Raw genomic sequence first — 18,891 nt, forward strand, 5'->3', positions numbered from 1 at the left:
GTCCTTTTGCTTATGTCAAATGTAATTACTCTGTGATCACAGTTACCTAAATTATCCATTACTTCCACATCTGCAATCAGTTCTGTGTTTGTTTTTATTTGTATGTCAGGCAGAGCATTATTTCTAGTTGGAGCTTTCACCATTTGACTCATTAAATAGTCCTGCATTACATTTAAGAAATGATGACCCTTAGTTGAGTGAGCAGATCTCAGTCAGATTAGCCAGAAACCTCTTCCAATGTTTTTTCAGTACTTTTCACTAAGCCAGGGTGGCACATCTGTGCATACAGTTTTTTTTCTAATAGCTGTAATAGAGCAAACATCTTCCTTTAGATTTGCAAGCAGATATTTTTTACTAATATGGTCTATGGAGAAGCAGTTTGAAATAACTTTTTCAGTCTCAAGGAACCCCTGCTAAAAAGTACTATATCTACAAATCATTATACATTAGTGTGATGGTCAGTGAGAAGAATGCTCCTTACACTTGTGGTCATTAGGAAGAATTACCCCTTACCAATAGCTAAAAGACCATTGGTATCAGTGGGAATCTATCTGAGATGCAGAAATTACTCATTGCTCAAGGAACCCCTAGCAACCTCTAGAGGAACCCTGGTTTAGAAACCCTGCCCAAGATCATTGAAGAGGACTGAAGAACTGCCAGGGTCAGTGTAGGCCACAGCCAGTGAAGTTTACCTGCTGATATGAGGTTAGTACCATCATAAAGTACAAATAAACTACCTGATGTCAGAAGAGCAAGGTATATATGGGATTGCACTGCCCCAACATAATTAAATGTACTCTTAGCCTTTGAATGTAATTTTACATGCAATTATCATTTGCAGCTGAATCCATAATTTTAGTAGAGTCTGGTAATCCCCTGCACAGCAGCACCCCGGTGTCATACTCACCTGTTCCACACTCCAGCACCAGAACTTTCCCTCTGTGTGCTGCCACCGTCTTCCAGCCAATAAAAGAGGGGGAGCTGTCTTAAAGGACTAGTATACAGCTTGCTCAGAGTTTGAACAACGCATCAACAGACTAGCTGGTGAATGTTTTCCTGTGCCTCCGGTGATTCCCAACATTTCTTAGTGTCTTCCATGATTCTAGCCTTGTCATCCCAGTGTGTCCCAACCTGCTTCCAGCCCTGTGTTCCCAGTTTCTTCAGTTTCCAGTCTGCATCCAGTCTTGTGTACTCCTACCTGTAACCCCCAAGCCTGTGCCTGGCTCAGGTCTCAATTTCTTTGCGCTGTACTCTTAGTACTTGGTGAGAACAATGCTAATTTCCCTTTTAAGAATACTATTTAATGTCTGTGTCTTATTTCAGATGTTAGTATACCAGCAGGAAACAAGTACTTCAAAAATAGATATATGATTTTATTATAAAAGATTGCATGTTGACAAAAAACTAGGCATGGATTGAGATGTAGAGGGACTCTTAAAAAATTAAAGCTAACAATAATTTAAAGGGAAAGTCATTTGTGTAATGAGTGCATGCCTGCATCATCCTATTTCCAAATCTGTCCATATACCAACCACATAAAAAGTTTCAAACTTGTCAAGCCAACAGTTTAAAAAAGAAAGCTGTTTGAGACATTTTTTTTTATCAAGCTGCATGGCAGCCATTGTAAATTTATCTTTTTCTTCTGTCCTTTAGACAGTAAGCCATAACATGAAGGCCTGCTTAGCTAGCAATTAGCTAGCATTGGTCGTTATTAGGTCATTTGACCATCAAAACCTCATTTTTTTCTCCTAGCATATGCAAGGGCAAAGACAGATATCAAATTTACAACCAGGCCGCTCACTTTTTTAACATTCGTATTTGAAGGCTTTTTATAGCAATAGTTTCTTCCTTAAGGTGCACCTACTTTTTGACCATGCAAGTTGAACTAACAGGTTCACTTTAGACCTGCCCCCACAGCTCTATCTATAGCTTCCTTTCACTTCCCAGCACACCTTTGCTTGTGGGAGAATGGGAGGGGGACAACATGTGACTCAATCCCCTTCTTCTCATAGGACAGTGAGAAGCACCCTGGGGAAGAAGCTTCAGATTTCCCTTTCTGGCAGGCCATGAATGCCTTTTTGAACAGCTCTGTGTGGTGATCCTATCTGATGCCACTTAGTGTGTCAGACAGGTTGTCTTTCACCCCATGCTGTGGTTCCACTGAGGACTCTGGACACAAAAGTGAAGAAAGGGGAACCACAGAGCCAAGTAAAAGACATGCTATATAACACATAAAAATCTCTTCCTACTCCTATGTGACAGCGTTGGCATCTGAGCAAGTAAAACTTTTTAATAAAGGTTTTTGCGGAAAAGGGTTAAAACCTTGTCAGTTTATTTTTTTTATGTCTCCCTCCCACTGGAGAGATTTTCTTTTAATTCCTGTGCTGTAGGCACAACAGGAGGTGATGGGCAATTGTACAACATGAGAAGAATCTGCCACCTATACTGTTGTCACCACAAAAGGTTGGAACACCACTTATTCAGATGAAACTCTAAAACTTTGGATTTCCGTTAAGGTGGTTGTAAACGGTGAAGGATTTTTACCTTTATGTATTCTCCCCCCACAGTCCCCCCCCCAATACTTAACCCAATCCTCATCCAACGATGTGCTTGGGATCCTCGGCTCTCCCAGGTCTCTCTCTCCTCATTGACTGAGACACAGAAGTGGGAGCCATTGGCTTCCACTGCTGTCCATCACAGCCTGTGAGGAGGGAGCAGGGGTGGTGGGACTGAGTCACACTCTATTAGACGCACAGAGCTGGCTTGGGAGCAAGCAAGCAGCTTGCATTGAGAGCACTTGGCAAGGGGGAGGGGCCACAAGCACCAGCAGAGAAGAGGAGGGTCAGGGCTGCTCTGTGCAAAACCATTGCACAGAACAGGTAAGTATTACATGTATGTTACTTTAAAGAAATAAAATTAACCTTTAGAACCACTTTAACATTATGTCTCGGTGACTATGGTCATCAGGACAAATATAAAGTGTGAATCTAACTAACAGGGACACATACAGCAATCGAACTCGACAGGGGTTTTAATCCTTCCCCAACTCTATTCAAATATATACACTTTAACTTGCAACCTGTGAACAAGCAAGTATAAAGATTCTCCTTTCACAGCGTGCTTTACTTTCATCTTCTTTCAGTGGCAACAAGGTCTCTTTAGACACAGTAAGGTAATATTGTGCTTCCACAATGCCATTATCAGTCATTGACTAATACTGTTTGATTGTCCATTTTGAGTCCCCTGATCACCAGCTTCATTGGTGGCTGGAGACTCTGTATTTCGACTCTGTAGGAACTTGCGCACATCTTTTATCATAGGTCGTAATACCTGAATAAGGGCATTCAGGGCTGCCTGAGTCCCCTCCATGGCCTGGGCTTGGCGCTCCTGAGCACTAGCTTGGACTTCCTGGGACCGGCGTATCATCTGCAAGATATCGTTCTGTTGCTCAAGGTGTTGGGCAATCTCCTTTACGTGCAAGTTAGTCACTCTCTGCTCCTGCAGCAGCCGTGCTGAATTTAGCGCAATTCTGTTCTTTAGTTCCTGAGGTTTTCCCATAACTTCAGCTGAAGGAGAGATCATTTCTACAGGAGTCTCAGAAGTAACAGTCGTGGGGGTTTCTGTTGTGCAATACTCCACCACATTTTCTTCTAAAGTATGGTAAGTGGTCTCTGCAGGGACTGAAAAAGAAATAGATTATACATGCAGATTCTTTGTCCACTACAGTTAAAAAAAAAACTACTGTAAGTCTAAATGTTCTGCAGGGCATGCAAACATTTGCAATTTCCATGAGTACAGGTATTCACAGACAAATGCCTCCTGCCTAAGTCTGGTCATTGAATTGCCACTAAGCAATGGTGGATTTTCTGTTTCAACAGTTTTTATTGTTTTCAAACAAAATGTGACAAGCTCACAGATCGCCAATGCAGGATCTAAGCTAAGTAATCACATAAAAATAGGTACATGTCATCAGTGTAAAAGCAAAATCATCAAAGAGCACAAACTGGGATGCAGGAGGATCAGTGATGGTGTCTAGATTCAACAATCCTCAGCAGTAGTAAGGCCCCCTTCCTAAGGGCAACAGTACCCATGAGGGTAAAAGGAACGCAAAAGAAAAGCAAGCAAGGGAAATGGAAAAAAATGGGGAAGAAGAGGGAGAAGGGACAGGGGGAGAAAGGAAGAACCACAAACTCGGGACGGTTGCAGGCAGCAATTATAAATGGGCGTAACTGGCAGCCATGGTTGATTTTCAAGATCAATAGGTATTGTTTCACCCTGAGATGCTTGCCTGCAGCTTTCCTTCTGCCCTCCACATAGGCACCTGCAGCCTTCCCTCTGCCTTCTCTACAGACACCTGCAGCCTTCCCTCTGCCTTCTCTACAGACACCTGCAGCCTTCCATCTGCCCTCCACATAGGTACCTGCAGCCTTCCTTCTGCTCTCTCCATAGACACCTGCAGCCTTCCTTCTGCCCTACACATAGGTACCTGCAGCCTTCCTTCTGCTCTCTCCATAGACACCTGCAGCCTTCCTTCTGCCCTACACATAGGCACCTGCAGCCTTCCTTATGTCCTCCACAAAGGCACCTGCAGCCTTCCCTCTGCCCTCTCCATAGACACCTGAAGCCTTCCTTCTGCCGTCCACATAGGCACCTGCAGCCTATCTGTCATCGACATAGGCACCTGCAGCCTTCCCTCTGTCCTCCACAAAGGCACCTGCAGCCATCCCGCTACCTTCTCCATAGACAACTGCAGCCTTCCATCTGCCCTCCACATAGGCACCTGCAGCCTTCCCTCTGCCCTTTCCATAGACACCTGCAGACTTCCCTCTGCCCTCTCCATAGACTATTGCATCCTTCCCTCTGCCCTCTCCATAGACACCTGCAGCCTTCCCTCTGCCCTCTCCATAGACACCTGTAGCCTTCCCTCTGCCCTCTCCATAGACACCTGCAGCCTACCCTCTGCCCTCTCCATAGACACCTGCAGCCTTCCCTCTGCCCTCTCCATAGACACCTGCATCCTTCCATCTGCCATCCACATAGGCACCTGTAGCCTTCCCTCTGCCCTCTCCATAGACACCTGTAGCCTTCCCTCTGCCCTCTCCATAGACACCTGCAGCCTACCCTCTGCCCTCTCCATAGACACCTGCAGCCTTCCCTCTGCCCTCTCCATAGACACCTGCATCCTTCCATCTGCCCTCTCCATAGACACCTGCATCCTTCCATCTGCCCTCTCCATAGACACCTGCATCCTTCCATCTGCCCTCTCCATAGACACCTGCATCCTTCCATCTGCCATCCACATAGGCACCTGTAGCCTTCCCTCTGCCCTCTCCATAGACACCTGCAGCCTTCCCTCTGCCCTCTCCATAGACACCTGCATCCTTCCATCTGCCCTCTCCATAGACACCTGCATCCTTCCATCTGCCATCCACATAGGTACCTGCAGCCTTCCTTCTGTCCTCCACATAGGCACCTGCATCCTTCCCTCTGCCCCCTCCATAGACACCTGCATCCTTCCATCTGCCCTCTCCATAGACACCTGCATCCTTCCATCTGCCATCCACATAGGTACCTGCAGCCTTCCTTCTGCCCTCCACATAGGCACCTGCATCCTTCCCTCTGCCCTCTCCATAGACACCTGCATCCTTCCATCTGCCCTCTCCATAGACACCTGCATCCTTCCATCTGCCCTCTCCATAGACACCTGCAGCCTTCCCTCTGCCCCCTCCATAGACACCTGCATCCTTCCATCTGCCCTCTCCATAGACACCTGCATCCTTCCATCTGCCATCCACATAGGCACCTGCAGCCTTCCAAACTAAAAAACAAAATGCCATATCATAGGGTATAAGTACCCATGAAATTTATCTGACTCACCATAAATAAAGGTGTGGATTTTTTGAACAGAACACTTAGCATACAAAAAGGATGATCAGTTGACAAGAGCAAACTGCAAAAAGATTGGTATTTAAATCCAAAGCAGAGTAAAGAATACATCCAAATAGATGCAAAACAATCACTTTATTATGATCACAGTGATCCTCTGAAGGATAGGCTTGAGCCATGGTGGCCACACAGCAAATCAGACAATAAAAACAGTGTGATTAAAAACAAAAACAAAAGTCCAGCACATTCACTTAGCTGAATAGTTGAAAAACAATAGGAGGCTAGGAAACCGATAAACATAACCTTCTGGGAGAAGTATCTTCAATATGTAATGCAGGCGGTAGGGCTGCAGAAATGCATGGAAAGTGCTTTTCTTATATGATCAATATGTTTGGACTTCATAAAGGGATGACTTGCTGATTTCCATAGATAGCATAACTAAGGGAGGATAAATTACTTCACCTCCCTAGTACAATCATCAATTCTGGATGTGGAGGTAGCATATGGCATAAATCCTTCACAGTGTCTCATCATTATTGAAGTGACTTGAAGATGAAGGATGTAGTAATGCTAGGCCAATCACTATCGGCCGATTTCACTTGAGTGAAGTTGTAGTTATAAACAGCAATAATGAGGCTTAGATCCAAATGGATCTTTAGTAACCAGACTATAAGTGAAACAGTCTTGCAAACGTCTTCCAGCGAAAGTGGTAATACCCCTATAAATGTATATTATGAATTATCCTCCAAGATGGATATCTGAAGACAATAATCTTGATTAAGTTATTGCATAAACTGGCACTGTAGATATGTGCTTGTATTAAGGCCAAGTGGTAAATGAATTCCTCTGTACGGAAGCTCCGTGTGTTATCATGTATAAAGCATAACGTTATTCGTGATAGAGGTTACTTTCCACTGGTAAAGATCTCAGCAGGTAAATCGCCACACAGTATTAACGTTGCTCCCAGGAGTTAGGATTTAGCGTTCGGTTTCTGTCTTGCCAAGTGAGGATCCAAGATGGAAGATTGTGGTGTACATCTTCCTCCTTGTGGAAATTTCAGCGTGGTGAAGCGTGGATGTGATGATGTCACTACGTTGACGTGTTTTGTTCACCAATCATCTTGGATCCTTCATCTTCAAGTCACTCCACATAGGCACCTGCAGCCTTCCATCTGCCATCCACATAGGCACCTGCAGCCTTCCTTCTTCCCTCCACATAGGCACCTGCAGCCTTCCATCTGCCCTCTCAATAGGTACCTGCAGCCTTCCATCTGCCTCCACATAGGCACCTGCAGCCTTCTCTCTACTCTCCACATAGGGCACTTGCAGTCTTCCCTCTGCCCTCTCAATGGACACCTGCAGCCTTCCTTCTGCCCTCCACATAGGGCACCTGCAGCCTTCCCTCTGCCCTCTCAATAAACAATTGCAGTCCTCCTTCTGACCTTCACATAGGCACCTGCAGCCTTCATTCTGCCCTCCACATAGACACATGCGGCCTTCCTTCTGCCTCCACATAGGTACCTGCAGCCTTCCTTCTGCCCTCTCCATAGATACCTGCAGCCTTCCATCTACTCTCCACAAAGGCACCTGCAGCTTTCCTTACATCTGCTTCCAGGTAGCGGACCCTCTCCATAGACACCTGCAGCCTTCCATTTGCCATCCACATAGGCACTTGCAGCCTTCCTTCTGCCCTCCACCTAGGCACCTGAAGCCTTCCATCTGCTCTCTCCACAGACACCTGCAGCCTTCCCTCTGCCCTCTGCATAGACACCTGCATCCTTCCATTTGCCATCCACATAAGCACCTGCAGCCTTCCATCTGCTCTCTCTATAGACATCTGCAGCCTTCCCTCTGCCCTCTCCATAGACACCTGCGTCCTTCCATCTGCCATCCACATAGGCACCTGCAGCCTTCCCGCTGCCCTCTCAATAGACACCTGCAGCCTTCCTTCTGCCCTCCACATAGGTACCTGCAGCCTTCCATCTGCCTCTACATAGGCACCTGCAGCCTTCCCTCTGCTCTCCACATAGGGCACCTGCAGTCTTCCCTCTCAATAGACAGCCCTCCTTCTGCCCTCCACATATGAACCTGCAGCCTTTCCTCTGCATAGACACTTGCAGTCTTCCCTCTGCCCTCTACATAGGCACCTGCAGCCTTCCTTCTGCCCTCCACATAGACACCTGCATCCTCCCTTCTACCCTCCATGTAGGCACCTGCAGCCTTCCTTCTGCCCTCCACATAGACACCTGCATCCTCCCTTCTACCCTCCATGTAGGCACCTGCAGCCTTCCATCTACTCTCCACATAAGACACCTGCAGCATTCCTTCTGCCCTCCACATAGGCGCCTGCAGCCTTCCCTCTGCACTCTCCATAGACACCTGCATCCTTCCATCTGCCATACACATAGGCACCTTCAGCCTTCCTTCTACATAGGCATCTGCAGCCTTTCCTCTGCCCTTTCCATAGACACCTGCAGCCTTCCATCTGCCTCCACATAGGCACCTGCAGCCTTCCCTCTGCTCTCCACATAGGGCACCTGCAGCCTTCCCTCTGTAATCTCAATAGACACTTGCAGACTTCCTTCTGCCCTCCACATAGGCACCTGCAGCCTTCCCGCTCCATAGACACCTGCAGTCTTTCTTCTGCCCTCTACATTTGTACCTGCAGCCTTCCATCTACTCTCCACATAGACACCTGCAGCCTTCCATCTACTCTCTACATAGACACCTGCAGCCTTCCATCTACTCTCCACATAGACACCTGCAGCCTTCCTTCTGCCTCCACATAGGCACCCACAGCCTTCCTTCTGCTCTCCACATAGGGCACCTGCAGCCTTCCCTCTGCCCTCTCAATAGACACCTGCAGACTTCCTTCTGCCCTCCACATAGACACCTGCAGCCTTCCCTCTCTATACACACCTGCAGTCTTCCTTCTGAACTCTACATTCGTACCTGCAGCCTTCCATCTACTCTCCACATAGGCACCTGCAGCCTTCCCGCTGTCTTCCACATAGGCACCTGCAGCCTTCCCTCTGCCTTCCACATAGGCACCTTCAGTCTTCCTTCTGCCCTCAACATAGGCACCTGCAGATTTCCCTCTACCTTCCACATAGGCACCTGCAGCCTTCCCTCTGCCTTCCACATAGGCACCTTCAGTCTTCCTTCTGCCCTCAACATAGGCACCTGCAGATTTCCCTCTACCTTCCACATAGGCACCTGCAGCCTTCCCTCTGCCTTCCACATAGGCACCTTCAGTCTTCCTTCTGCCCTCTACATAGGCACCTGCAGATTTCCCTCTACCTTCCACGTAGGCACCTGCAATCTTCCCTCTAGGCACCTTCAGCCTTCCTTCTGCCCTCCACATAGACACCTGCAGCCTTCCATCTACTCTCTACTTAGGCACCTGCAGCCTTCCATCTACTCTCCACATAGACACCTGCAGCCTTCCTTCTGCCCTTCACATTGACACCTGCAGCCTTCCTTCTGCCTTCCACATAGGCATCTGCAGTCTTCCTTCTGCCCTCCATATAGACACCTGCAGCCTTCCATCTATTCTCTACTTAGGCACCTGCAGCCTTCCATCTACTCTCCACATAGACACCTGCAGCCTTCCTTCTGCCCTCCACATAGGCGCCTGCAGGCTTCCTTCTGCGCTCTCCATAGACACCTGCAGCCTTCCTTCTGCCTCCACATAGGCACCCACAGCCTTCCTTCTGCTCTCCACATAGGGCACCTGCAGCTTTCCCGCTGTCTTCCACATAGGCACCTGCAGCCTTCCCTCTGCCTTCCACATAGGCACCTTCAGTCTTCCTTCTGCCCTCTACATAGGCACCTGCAGATTTCCCTCTACCTTCCACGTAGGCATCTGCAATCTTCCCTCTAGGCACCTTCAGTCTTCCTTCTGCCCTCCACATAGACACCTGCAGCCTTCCATCTACTCTCCACATAGACACCTGCAGCCTTCCATCTACTCTCCACATAGACACCTGCAGCCTTCCTTCTGCCCTACACATAGACACCTGCAGCCTTCCCTCTCTATACACACCTGCAGTCTTCCTTCTGAACTCTACATTCGTACCTGCAGCCTTCCATCTACTCTTCCCTCTAGACACCTGCAGCCTTCCTTCTGCCCTCCACATATGCACCTGCAGCCTTCCTTCTGCGCTCTCCATAGACACCTGCAGCCTTCCTTTTGCCTTCCACCTAGGCACCTGCAGCCTTCCCTCTGTCTTCCACATAGGCACCTGCAGCCTTCCCTCTGCCCTCCACATAGGCACCTGCAGCCTTCCCTCTTGTAGTGCCTTTTGGGGACCATTTATAAAAAACATAATTTCATTCCAACAGCAAACCAGCCCAGCCGTCTGTTAAGGGTTAACTGTTTCTTGGTTGAAATTCAGAAGACCTTCTAGTGAAGTTACACGCAAACAATGGGTGGAAGGAGCTCTTTCCAGAGACAATAGACTGTTTGAATATCTACAGGTGGTCTAAGACCGACAATCCTGAGAACTTAGATTGGCGACTATAAGACTAGCTAAAGTGTATATTCTTAACCAGTACTATTTGTATATTGGGGCTGAGGAGATTGCACCTACAAAAGTTAATTAGACAGTCAAATACAACGTTGGACTTCCAAACAGTGAGTCACCACACCGACCAAGTTAACAATACATAAGACCATACTTGCAAGTCTGAGAAGAGTAAACAAACCTTGGGGAGAGTGATGAGCCAACAGTCTTTTCAAACAGTCTTTTCAAACTACAAGGACAACTGGTTGTTTACCCTCTGGTCTTTACAATGGACGTAAACAACAGTTTCCTGTGTCATTCTTAAGACCAAAAGTTAAAACTCAGAACTTATATTTTTACCTACAAAGACATTAAAAGAAAGATACATTATTCACACTCTTTCTCAAACAAAAATACATTCAGCAGAGTTGGGGATTGTATACCACTAAATTGAGTATGAAATGATGAAAAGTAAGATATTTTGTGAATTGGTATCAGTTATAGATTTCTATCAGAAAGCAAATGTTTTCACACAAGTTTGTATCTCAGGGAAATGAATAACTGAATACACATATATCTTCTATGGTTCCTATCCAGGACATTATAGGTATAATCAAATATATATATCTGGATGAGACGTATATTTTAATACCTGAAATCACCTTGGGTTCTACCCGAGGTGTGAGTCATCATAAATACTCAAATCGTTTTGTGATCCCTAACTGCCCCCTGGTGGACAGGTGAGAGATAGCTTAGGTACATACACTTCTCGACCGGCCAATCAAAAAGCCTGTTGGGAGGGTCTTTTAGAACAATAGTTTAGATGGTATAAAAAAGCCATGCACCTCATTTAGAGAGAACTCACTAAGAAAAAAGACACTGAAAAAACACACTGAAAAAAAACACACTGGAAAAAAAAAGAGAGAGCCAAAGAAAAACAAGCGGAAGAAATCTGACGAGGCTGAAATCCATCCCTGCTGAAGAACCACTATTTCATCCTTTCAAACTTTTAAACTTTCTACTAAACTTCTAAACCTCTGAATTTCTACCACCTATCTCTCACTTGCCCTGCGGCCATTATTCTGAAGGCGTTTCCATTGCCAGCTGAATCCACTGGGGAGGCATCATCCAGGTTTTGGGTGTGGTGAGACTGTTTAGATCTAATATTGTATTGCATATTTCCTCTGTGCTTAGAGTGATAATAACTGCATTGGGTGTTTATATATATATATAGAGAGATCCATGTATTACTGCTAAAATTGTTGGTGTCAGTTTTAAAAGTTTACATTTGCCTAAATCATTAATTGGTATTGGTTAGAGTATAATTTATCAGGGAATATTTTCTCCCATTCCTATGGCCAAGTTTTGGAAGAAAATGACCTCTGAGACACTCTAAATTATCATTTATTACTAAATTTAATTTTTAATCATTATTATCTAGAAATATTGTAATCTGTATTACCATTATCTAGAAATATTGTATTGTGTATAATATTGGTATAGTATATCTTTGATCGTGTGTACCAGTATTCATTCATCACCAGTCTTTTGCGTTTTGTGTTAATATATATATAATTTTTGTACATAAATAAATTTATATATTTATCTATTATAAGGCAAATTTTGTGTGTATGGTACGAAATCATACTGGCTAAAAGGATTCAAGGTATAATAATAAGTGGTGATCAAATTATTGGTTCATTAAATATTTGCCGTATTTGACGGCTGGAGGCACTGTAATATTTTATTTAAGGGAAAGGGACACCGCCCTTTATAAGTAGAATAAATCCTTACATAAACCACCACACTCTGCCTTCCACATAGGCACCTTCAGTCTTCCTTCTGCCCTCCACATAGGCACCTGCAGATTTCCCTCTACCTTCCACATAGGCACCTGCAGCCTTCCCTCTGCCTTCCACATAGGCACCTTCAGTCTTCCTTCTGCCCTCTACATAGGCACCTGCAGATTTCCCTCTACCTTCCACATAGGCACCTGCAATCTTCCCTCTAGGCACCTTCAGTCTTCCTTCTGCCCTCCACATAGACACCTGCAGCTTTCCATCTACTTTCTACTTAGACACCTGCAGCCTTCCATCTACTCTCCACATAGACACCTGCAGCCTTCCATCTACTCTCCACATAGACACCTGCAGCCTTCCATCTACTCTCCACATAGACACCTGCAGCCTTCCTTCTGCCCTCCACATAGACACCTGCAGCCTTCCCTCTCTATACACACCTGCAGTCTTCCTTCTGAACTCTACATTCGTACCTGCAGCCTTCCATCTACTCTTCCCTCTAGACACCTGCAGCCTTCCTTCTGCCCTCCACATATGCACTTGCAGCCTTCCTTCTGCACTCTCCATAGACACCTGCAGCCTTCCTTCTGGCTTCCACCTAGGCACCTGCAGCCTTCCCTCTGTCTTCCACATAGGCACCTGCAGCCTTCCCTCTGCCTTCCACATAGGCACCTACAGCCTTCCCTCTGCCTTCCACATAGGCACCTTCAGTCTTCCTTCTGCCCTCCACATAGGCACCTGCAGATTTCCCTCTACCTTCCACATAGGCACCTGCAGCCTTCCCTCTGCCTTCCACATAGGCACCTTCAGTCTTCCTTCTGCCCTCCACATGGGCACCTGCAGATTTCCCTCTACCTTCCACATAGGCACCTGCAGCCTTCCCTCTGCCTTCCATATAGGCAGCTTCAGTCTCCCTTCTGCCTTTTACATAGGCACCTTCAGTCTTCCTTCTGCCCTCCGCATAGACACCTGCAGCCTTCCATCTACTCTCCACATAGACACCTGAAGCCTTCCATCTACTCTTCACATAGGCACCTGCAGCCTTCCATCTACTCTTCACATAGGCACCTGCAGCCTTCCTTCTGCCCTCCACATAGACACCTACAGCCTTCGTTCTGCCCTCCACATAGACAACAGCAGTCCTCCTTCTGCCCTCCACATAGGCACCTACAGCTGGGGGAACAGCCCTCTCCATTGACACCTGTCTCCATAACTCTGGAGATTCTTTGTAGAAGCTAACCTTGTTCCAAGAAACACACACACACACACACACACACACACACACACACACACACACACACCCCCCCCCCCCCTACTTTGCACTCAATATAAGAGAAGGTGTCTATGGGTACAATGTGCAGGAGATGGATCTTTAAATGTCTAGTTTATTACCAAACTTCTGACTGCCATCTAACATCTAAGATATTGACAAAATATTAGAGGATTAGTTTACCTTTACCAACAACTGCCTATGCAGATAAGTGGCATTTGTAGATAAAAATAAGCTGTGCCGTTCTGACTAAATAATTGAATAATATCCTTGCTATAGGTGTAGGCCATTTACATACTTCCTGAAGCCTGATTGGAATACTCCCAGGACATTGCTGAGAGGCCTAGTCATTACTGCTCACCTCCACCATTACAGGAATGAGCTCCTTCCCAGATTTAAAGCCCCTCACATGCTCTTTCTCTCCCCTGATGTAGTAGCTCTGAGCTCAGGGCTTGAGAGCTCACTCCTGTGAAGGTGGGATGACTAGGCTTCTCTTAGCAATGTCCTAGCAATGTTCTGGGGAGTATTCCAGTCACTGCCCCTTCTCTCCACCTCATCCATTAGAGAAAGCCTTGAATTCAATTAAAAAATTACAAGGCGTTCTATGAATGGCAGCAATGTTGAGTGAGCTACCCCCTGTGTCAGTATGCAGAGGAGAAGCCACTTGCATAGGCTTTCTCTGATTGGATAAAGTTAAGAGAAGAGGCAGTGACATCATGATCTCTACCTCATCCAATCAAAAAATGCCATGTACTCATTGAGAAAAATACAAAGCATTCTATATATGGCAGCAGTGGAGTGATTAACCCCTGTGGAACAGAGGGGGGCGCTCACAGAGAATCTAAACAGGAACTGGAAGATCGTGGCTATCCATATATTAGAGCTGACTACTACAGCGATTTACAGCTTCCCCAGCAGAGATATCAATACCTGCATTGTGCCAAGCTGGACCAATGTAAGTAAGCAAAAAAGATCATTCCTGGAGTTCGGCTTTAATACTTACCTTACTGAAAGCACTGTTATGCACACTCAGGACCTGGGGGACAGTATGTGGTCCCAACATGAGATTAGGCAGTAAACCGGAAACGTAGCCTCTCAATTCCAACCTTCTTCTCCAGAGTTGGCTTCAGGCAAAATAAAGCTTCATAAGTAAATCTACAAATTTCAAATCTAAGAAACTCTATTCAGATTATTGCTCAACTGTGAAAGTATAATTAAGGCAAAACTCTTTCTTGGTTTTGTATAGAGCGTAGAGGGAGATTCACCCTCATGACCTGTCCTGGTGACCAATATCACCAAAAGTGAAAGAAAGTCTCTAATTTTGGGTTGTCACCAGAATAGGAATAGAGTGGAAATTTTCCAATAGGTACACCCAGGAATCTCTTTCACTTTGGAGGGATTATCTCCAGTTCCTGCTTTTGGCTATGGAACAGGAAGTGAGGGGAAATCTCCCCAATAGGATACAGATGGTAAAAAAAACCCTGACGGGGTTATAACCCTCCCTCATTTTATCCAAAATGAAAAAAGGTTTTTACTCCAGTTATAATTTAAACTGCTACCTTTACAGAAAAAATGTCAAGGAGAACTAACACTGGACAACCTGCCAACTACCCCGGTCCCTGCTGTACTTGCCTCCAGAGTTGCCAAGCTGTCGACACAGCTGGTCCAGTGGTCTGTGGATTTGAAACCTCCGCTCTTCTCCATTGGCGCCTCAAGGGTGGACCAGGTGGATTCTGATTTGTTACATTCACATTGACAGTGCTGACCAATCAGAATCCATCTGGTCTGCCCTGGAATCACTGATAAAGTAGAGGTAGAACATCTAGGAAGGGGGAGGTTTGCTGACAGCTCGGCAACCCTAGAGGTAAGTACAATGGGAACTGGGGGGGGGGGGGTTGGGATTGTTAGCTCACCTTCATATTATTTCTGTAATGGTGAGCTAGCACTTTAAAGAGCGTTGTTAACATTTTGTGTAACTTCTCCCCCACGCTCCATGAATTTGAAGCTGCACAGGGGTGAAAACCGAGAATGCTGTAATTATTTCCACCATTTTTATAATGCATATTATTTGTTCTTTTTGTGTCTTTGACGCTCGGCCATGGTAATAATCTGTGCCCACTCACTTTGTGCCAGGGTGACGGTGCCGGGTGAACTGATGGAGACTTGGGTGGGGATTTCGGTGGGACACTCCTGGGTGGGCAGGCTGAGGATGGCGCTCTCCCCCAATAAGTTACATATTCGCTGTTGAAGAGGCGTAAGCATGACCGGTGGCGTCCCCACGTCCCCCTCGCCTTCCACTGCAGCGCGTGCCTGGGACATCTTCCTGCGCACCTCTGTCTTCAGATCAGACCACTTTTTCTTCACCTCCGCCAACTCGCGGTGGCATGTGCTAATAGCGTTGACGCGCTTCAAGATGTCATACCAGGCATTGCTTTTGGTCATCAGGGGCACCCCAGCGTTGTAATGGTTAATGAGGATGTGCTTCTGCTTCTCCATCTCCTCCATGATGATCTCCACTTCTTGCTCCGAGAAATTGGTCTTTCTTTTCTTGGCTGGCGTAGCCATCGCCGCTCCGACGGTCGGGAATAAGGCCGCAATACGTAAACTGCGTAAGCTGGGGCGGCAGGGAACCTACGCAGCGTAACGGCTTCCAGAATCTGCCTCTTTATGGCGTCTCTACGCAATCTTGCGAAGGGAGGACGGGTACTGCCCACACGGGCGATTGTAACACTTGATTGGCTAACTCCGGTGTCAAAATTAGCCTCTCCCCCTTTCATTCGCCTTAGTATTCTTGATTGCGTAACACTGCCGTCAGTCACTAATCCAGCGCCTCCATTGGTCGGTGTAATTACCAGGGATTTTTATCAAAGTGGTTTGTGTGAATTGGAGACATCGTCGTTTCTGTATCAGAAGTAGAGCGTTCCATATAAATCCTGCACGTGGAATTAAAGCTGGGGATATAGTCGGAGTTTTGTGAAGTTGAGTTTCCCTCGCAATGCCCGAGCAGCGATTGGTTGTTAAGTGTACAGCGAGCCAATGGGCTAGTGCTGTGTGTTAGCGTCACACCGGTTGGGCGGGGTATGCAGGACGATGTGGTAGGGGTGTGGCGCTGACGTCAGGGGGGTGTGAGGTGATGCGCTTCCTGCCGCCATATACCGGCGTTAGACGAAGAGAACTGTGAGGTGCTCGGCTGACGACTTCTGCCCGCTCCCTCGTGCTCTGTATCTCGGCGTCCCGTCTATGGCCCGTCCTCGCTCGCTGGTGTCGCCGCTGCTGAGCGGGGTGTTCTGTCAGTGTGATACATTGGGGGGAGCCCCGCACACACACGAGGCCCACTCATCCTCATCGGCTCTGTCCGCTGCCCTGTCCGCCGACCCGTGCGGGGGAGTCCTGTGCGGGGGGCCCGAGCACGAGCGCCGCCTACAAATCCTCTTCCAGGAGCTGGACGTCAACAAGGACGGCGCCATCTGTATCGATGACTTGGCCGTGGGGCTTAAGAGGCTCGGGGTGCACCGGACCGAGATGGAGCTCAGGGTAAGAACCACTGCCATTGTGAGGATGGGATCGGGACTACAACTCCCAGCATGCCCTGCGGGTCCACCGCTCTGGAGAGCACTCTGGGACTTGTAGTTCTGCATATGTACCATGTGTCTTTACGAGAGGCTAGCAAGTGATCAGTGGAGATGTCAGTGGGGGAGGGCCCCTCAGGGCACCACCTTGGATACTTGACTCTGGATAAATAGTACCAGTCAGTTCTCAGGGATCTCCACACTATGTCCCGGGGGCCATATTGTTTGACTCACGGATGTAAGAGGGGGCTCTGCTCCGGTCCCTGGTGTAAGGAGGGGGACTGGTGTAAGAACGGGGGGACGTTAAGGGGGGAACCCTGGGGAGAGGGGGAACCTTGACCGACTGGGGAGAGGGGGAACCTTGCCCCCCCCCCCATGGATGATTATTTGAGATTTGTGTTACTGAGGTGTTCTCTTTTGCTCTAAATCCTATCATGCTGAATAAAAAAAACCAAGTAAAACATTCATTCATTTACATTGATTTGTTCATTGATGAAAGTGATATATTTTGTTTCTGGCCCTTGAATTTTTGTAAAATATATGATGTGGCCCTTCCTTGAAACAACCGGTGAACTAGAATATGGAATGGGGGGGTGTAAAATGTTAGTAAATTTACTCCCCCCCCCCCCCCCCCACCCCCCCTATTGATGCTGTCTCCTGGTCCAAGTGATGTTATAGGAATGACAAGGATGGGATCTCTGCACTGACTAGTGTATACAATGTATCAGTGCGGAGATGTTCTGCCCTCAGATCAGGAATGTAGATACATTACTATACAGCATGTTTTAGCGCCAACTGTTTGCGCATCACTTTACAAAATGAATTGTACAAAATGGCAGAATTTCCAGTTACAATACAATTTGCTACAAGAGGTAACAGTGGGCTCCACTCGTTTGTTTACAATCTAAGAATATTGTAAGGTTTCACTAGGAGAATGTTCTGTGTATGAAGGCACACTTAGCCCCCATTTACGCCGTGTAGAGCATTTTGGGGTTGTGGGCAGAATCGTGGCGAGAAATGTGAACAGTCTCTAGGCTAGGTTCACACCTATGCAGTTTGCGGTTGATACGTTCTTTCATGTGCGGTTTGCGTGTTTTCACACGTTTGCAGCTGCTTTAATGTGTTTTTCATGCATTTTTAAGATGTTAATGTTAGGGAGTGGTGTGTGTTATGCAGGAAACACACCAAGAACACATGTGCATGCGTTTCTGTGTTTCCACTGAAGTCTGGAACCAAAAACACAATCTGCTGCAAGCAAACAAGTTCCTGACCCTTTTTAAAAAAAAAAAAAAATAACTTGCATAGATGTGAACATGACCCATAGGAAATCCATGTTAAATGGACTGTAGTGTGTTTCTGCAACTCTGAAAATGCACTGCAAGACACATGGGTGCCTAACTTTAGGCTGGCTGTACACTTGTAGAAAATTCTTTGTATATCCAATGAATGGCTGGATGTCATTGGAAGATTTCGCTTGCTTTTAACAGCGCACAGATACGCGCAGGCCCTAAAAGAATGATTTTTATTCTGATTGATCTCTCCTGATAGTGATTTTATATGCAACAATCCATTCAGTCAATACGACACCCACAGGAAAGTGGATTTCCATCAATGGTAACATATTCCAATAATCGATTTGCATGTGTTTTACCGTGTAATCTCATAATCTGGTAATTGAAATACAATCGTATTACTGAACAAAGTATCTGAGTGCTGTGGATTCATTCAAAAATCCTTAATAATCCAGCCTGGCCGATCGACTTGATTTGAAAATTGAGTTGAAGGCTAGGTTCACACTGTTGCAGGTTTGCGTGAGCCTGGCAGCTCATTCATTTGAAAGGGCTGCTCTGCCTGCGTTTTACA

At 46.6% G+C, this 18,891-nt stretch overlaps 2 protein-coding genes across 3 annotated transcripts in view; one reads left to right on the forward strand and one right to left on the reverse strand.

The window, feature by feature from the left end:
• Window positions 1–1,352: 1,352 nt before the first annotated feature.
• On the reverse strand, window positions 1,353–16,517 carry NAIF1 (nuclear apoptosis inducing factor 1). The gene is made up of 2 exons (XM_089692930.1): window positions 15,583–16,517; window positions 1,353–3,680 (listed from the first exon to the last, which is right to left on the reverse strand). Exons 1-2 carry the CDS (start codon window positions 16,022–16,024, stop codon window positions 3,205–3,207), a joined length of 918 nt encoding a protein of 305 aa, XP_089549056.1. The 5' UTR covers window positions 16,025–16,517; the 3' UTR covers window positions 1,353–3,204.
• Window positions 16,518–16,591: 74 nt separating this feature from the next.
• The window catches only part of SLC25A25 (solute carrier family 25 member 25), a 44,494-nt gene continuing 42,194 nt past the window's right edge, over window positions 16,592–18,891 (forward strand). The window contains exon 1 of one of the 2 annotated variants that reach the window (XM_089692931.1): window positions 16,592–16,993. In XM_089692931.1, the coding sequence (XP_089549057.1) occupies window positions 16,700–16,993 (294 nt within the window). In that variant the 5' untranslated portion in view covers window positions 16,592–16,699. The remainder of the gene's footprint in view (window positions 16,994–18,891) is intronic. The other variant, XM_089692932.1, reaches the window with a different exon arrangement.

Source organism: Staurois parvus, unplaced genomic scaffold, assembly GCF_062004578.1.
Source record: "Staurois parvus isolate SC_StPar_1 unplaced genomic scaffold, SC_StPar_1.0 ptg000608l, whole genome shotgun sequence".
In the NCBI taxonomy this organism is placed as follows: Eukaryota; Metazoa; Chordata; class Amphibia; order Anura; family Ranidae; genus Staurois; species Staurois parvus.

Coding starts and splice junctions, on each gene's coding strand:
- NAIF1 (XM_089692930.1), bottom strand. CDS start 16,024: ATGGCTACGCCAGCCAAGAAAAGAAAGACCAATTTCTCGGAGCAAGAA. Junction 3,681..15,582: donor CACCGTCACCCTGGCACAAA/GTGAGTGGGCAC, acceptor TTTCTTTTTCAG/TCCCTGCAGAGACCACTTAC.